Source organism: Gavialis gangeticus, unplaced genomic scaffold (assembly GCF_001723915.1).
Source record: "Gavialis gangeticus isolate Ggan-Ray unplaced genomic scaffold, GavGan_comp1, whole genome shotgun sequence".
NCBI classification, from domain to species: Eukaryota; Metazoa; Chordata; order Crocodylia; family Gavialidae; genus Gavialis; species Gavialis gangeticus.
The window spans coordinates 2385238-2388813 of record NW_017728998.1 but is presented as its reverse complement, the minus strand read 5'-3'; the positions used below and the strand labels follow the sequence as shown (position 1 = coordinate 2388813).

Sequence of the window (3576 nt, the reverse complement as noted above, 5' to 3'; positions counted from 1 at the left end):
GGGCTGGACATGCAGCGGGGGCAGCATGGTTGGGGGGTGAGGTCCAGGCAAGCCCCTGCCTGCGAGGCGCTGCGGGACCCACAGAGCAGCGGCCTGGCCCCGCGCCCCATCCTTGGGGGCCGGGGCTGGGGCAGGCGTGAGCGGGTCTCCGCTTGCAGCTGGGCGCCTGCCGGAGCGTGAAGGAGTTTGAGAAGCTGAACCGCATCGGCGAGGGCACCTACGGCATCGTCTGTGAGTCGGTGGGACCTCCCGGCTGGGTGCTCCTCACCTCTTCGCCGGCCGTGGCCTGGTCTGACCTCGCCTCCCGGCCCCTTCGCATGATGACCGAGCCCGCCGGCATCAAGAGCCCCCAAACCCGTTGTGGGGCAAGCGGGGGATTTGGGTGCTGTCGTGGGGTGTTAAATACTCGGAGATCACAGGCAGAGGCCGCGGAGGAAGGCAGAGCCCCCACAGTCCAGACCAGCGTGGCCGTGGGGGAAATTCCTTCCCAAATTCCCCCAAATGCCGCGAGCGGGTTTTGCACTTGGTGCCTGCTGCTGGGCCCTGCCCATGCCGCCAAAATGCCCAGGAAAGACGCAGGGACCGGGGTTCTGTGCATGAAGGGAAGGGAGAGCACCCAGATCCTGTTGAGACCTCAGTAGACGTGAGCTCTCGCCACCTCCTGCCCCATGACTGCAAGGGGAGGGTTCCTGGGTTGCTTGGTCGGTAATGGAGCAGGCGCTGCCTTGGCCCTGAGTGGTCCCAGGCCCCGTTACACGTCTCTGTTTTAGACCGTGCCAGAGATACCAGAACAGATGAGATCGTGGCGCTGAAGAAGGTGCGGATGGACAAGGAGAAGGACGGTAAGGGGTCGATGCATGGAGGGGCTGTGGGGTTGGCGTTAGCTCTGCCCAGCCTTGTTGCAGACCCCGGGGTGGGGGTAGGCATGGCATGTAACATCGGTCCCGCTCTCTGCAGGCATCCCCATCAGCAGCCTGCGGGAGATCACCCTGCTGCTGCGGCTCCGGCACCCCAACATCGTGGAGCTGAAGGAGGTGGTAGTGGGGAACCACCTGGAGAGGTAACGGTGCCCTGGAGCCTGCCTAGCACACAGGCTGGCTCCTAGGAGCAGTGCTGGTCGGGATAGGGCAGGGGTGGGGTGTGCTGACCTTGCCGCTGTCGCTGCGCACGATTGACCCTGTGTCTCCCCGGCAGCATCTTCCTGGTGATGGGTTACTGTGAGCAGGACCTCGCCAGCCTCCTCGAGAACATGCAGACGCCCTTTTCGGAGGCTCAGGTACGGGCCCCCACCAGCCGGCAGTGGGTGCTGTGACTAGGCCCCAGCACGTGTGCGCGATGATCCAGTGAGACCCCAAGCTGCACCTTGCAAAACGTTTGGGGTTTTCTTTGAGTGGGTTTTAGCCAGGCCTGGCCTGTTTGGGTGCATGAGCTTCCTTAGTCCTTTCATGGGGCTGCCTGCATAACATCTCTGGTGATGGCAGAGCTCTATGGGCTACGGAAGGGCTCCCCGTGCCTCTCGCTGTGGCATCAAGATGGGTGGGGACAGGGAAGGGAAAGGGTCAGCCAGTGAACATAACCCAGTTGGGGCACGTGAGCTGCCCCCTGCCCTGCACAGGATGGAGCCGTTACCTAGGGGCTTCCTCAGCCCACTGGGATCATGAGCCTCACCCACTGCCTGCACCGAACCCTGCTCATCTCACTGAGATGCTCTGGATCTTGGGGTTTGAGACACAAGCCAGGCCTTGTCAAGCCCTGCACCGGGTGTCTGCAGGCATTGGCCATGCTGCCGAACGTGGCCGTGGGGCTGGTGTGGAAACCTTACGTTCTGCTGTTGGTGGCTAAGGAGGCTGCTTGTGCCCCTGGCCACAGGTGAAGTGCATCATCCTACAGGTCCTCAGGGGGCTCCAGTATCTCCATGAGAACTTCATCATCCACCGGTAAGGGGGCAAGGGCAGGCACTGCGGGCAGGACGAGGGGTCCTGGAGTGGGACCTAGAGCTGCCCCCTGGGTTGCGGGTAAGGATGAGCCATACAAGGACCACTGGGTGCTGGGGTGCGCTCCTTGCAGGGCCGGGCATTGGTGACGGCTCCTCTCTGCTCTGCCGGCAGGGACCTGAAGGTGTCCAACCTGCTCATGACAGACAAGGGCTGTGTGAAGACAGGTGAGCTCCCCTGGCTGCCACCTGTTGCCCCTGCTTGCTGGCTGTGGCCCCAGGCAGCTGTGCTCTGCCCTCAATCTAATGCAGGAGCCAGCCTGTCCTCACGCCTGTCCTCTCCCTGGCAGCGGATTTTGGGCTGGCTCGTGTCTACGGAGTGCCGCTGAAGCCAATGACCCCCAAGGTCGTCACCCTCTGGTGAGTATCCTTCGCTCGGCATGGAGCGGGAGCTGTGTTCCTTTACTTGCCTGGCTGGGGAAGCGGGGCAGTGCCAACAGCTGAGCTTGTCTCCTGGGGTCTCCGCCCTTGCACTATGCATTTCCCTGCACAGTTCCAGGCCCCTGGCAGAGACTCGAGGGTCCTGTGCCGTACGCATCCGTGTAGGCCTCCCTTTCCTCCAGGAAAACCATCCGGGTCCCTCGGGATGCCACTGAGGTTGCAGTGCTGAGGGTCGAGAGGCCAGACCCTGGCCTCAAGGTGCCTCCCAGCCCTGCTGCACAGGAGATAGGAGCAAACCTGTGGGATGGGCAGGGACCATTAGATTTCCCCGTCTGGCCTCCTGCCTGGCAGAAAATTCCTTGTCCCCCCAGCCAGAGCCACATGCTGGCCTGGCATCCGGCCTGGAGTTGGAGCTGTCAGGGGACAAGGACCCCAGTATTCCTCAGAGGCAGCTCTGCTGGTTCCCGTTGCTCCTCACCAAGCATCTACCTTGTTCTCAGCTGGGTCTGACCCAGTTGCCAGCCCTGTCCTGCCTTGCAGCACCAAGCAAAGAGCCCTCTGCAAGGTACCTGGGTGTTGACATCAGCGCTTCTGGGCCATGCCAGATTGGGCCCCATCAGTCTCCCCAGCAGCCAGCCTCCTCTTTACAGTGTGTCTTGATCCATCCAGAGATCCCATCATTGCTTCCTGCCACACCATGTCAAGGGGAGAAGTCCCTTCCTCCATCACTCACTGCCAGCAGGAGTCCCCCAAGACCCCTCCCCTGCCAGCACCAGGCTTCCCGTCCTGATCTGCACCTATTACCGCAGCCTCGTGCCCAGAGCAGCGTGCCCCCACCCCACAGAGGGACTGCCCTCCAGCTGTGGGGCATCGCGACTTGCCTGGGGCTGGCCTGAATAGCAGCCTGGGTCACAGGATCATCGGGAAGCAGGGCTGGAAGGGACTTCCCTAGGCCCCCTGCCTGAGGCAGGATGAGCCCTGCCCAAACCATCCCAGGCAAACCTCTTATCTGGCTGCTTAGCAAAACAACCGTCAGCCCTGATTCAACACGAGACCTCACGCCTGACCCTGCCTTAGGGAAAGCAGTGGGGGCACGGCAGCCCATGTCCTGCTGCTGGAAAAGGTTGTTAATGGATTCTGGTGCATATCCACAAGGGGCCAGCAGGGGACTGCATGCTTAGGGGCAACCAACACAGGTTCAT

At 62.2% G+C, this 3576-nt stretch overlaps 1 protein-coding gene across 1 annotated transcript in view; it reads left to right on the top strand.

Moving 5' to 3' along the window:
* CDK10 (cyclin dependent kinase 10) overlaps positions 1 to 3576 on the top strand; it is a 25377-nt gene that overhangs the window by 5246 nt on the left and 16555 nt on the right. Inside the window, exons 2-8 of the mRNA XM_019505374.1 lie at positions 159 to 231; positions 771 to 842; positions 958 to 1060; positions 1195 to 1276; positions 1870 to 1937; positions 2109 to 2161; positions 2284 to 2353. Coding sequence (XP_019360919.1) covers positions 159 to 231; positions 771 to 842; positions 958 to 1060; positions 1195 to 1276; positions 1870 to 1937; positions 2109 to 2161; positions 2284 to 2353 — 521 coding nt within the window. The remainder of the gene's footprint in view (positions 1 to 158; positions 232 to 770; positions 843 to 957; positions 1061 to 1194; positions 1277 to 1869; positions 1938 to 2108; positions 2162 to 2283; positions 2354 to 3576) is intronic.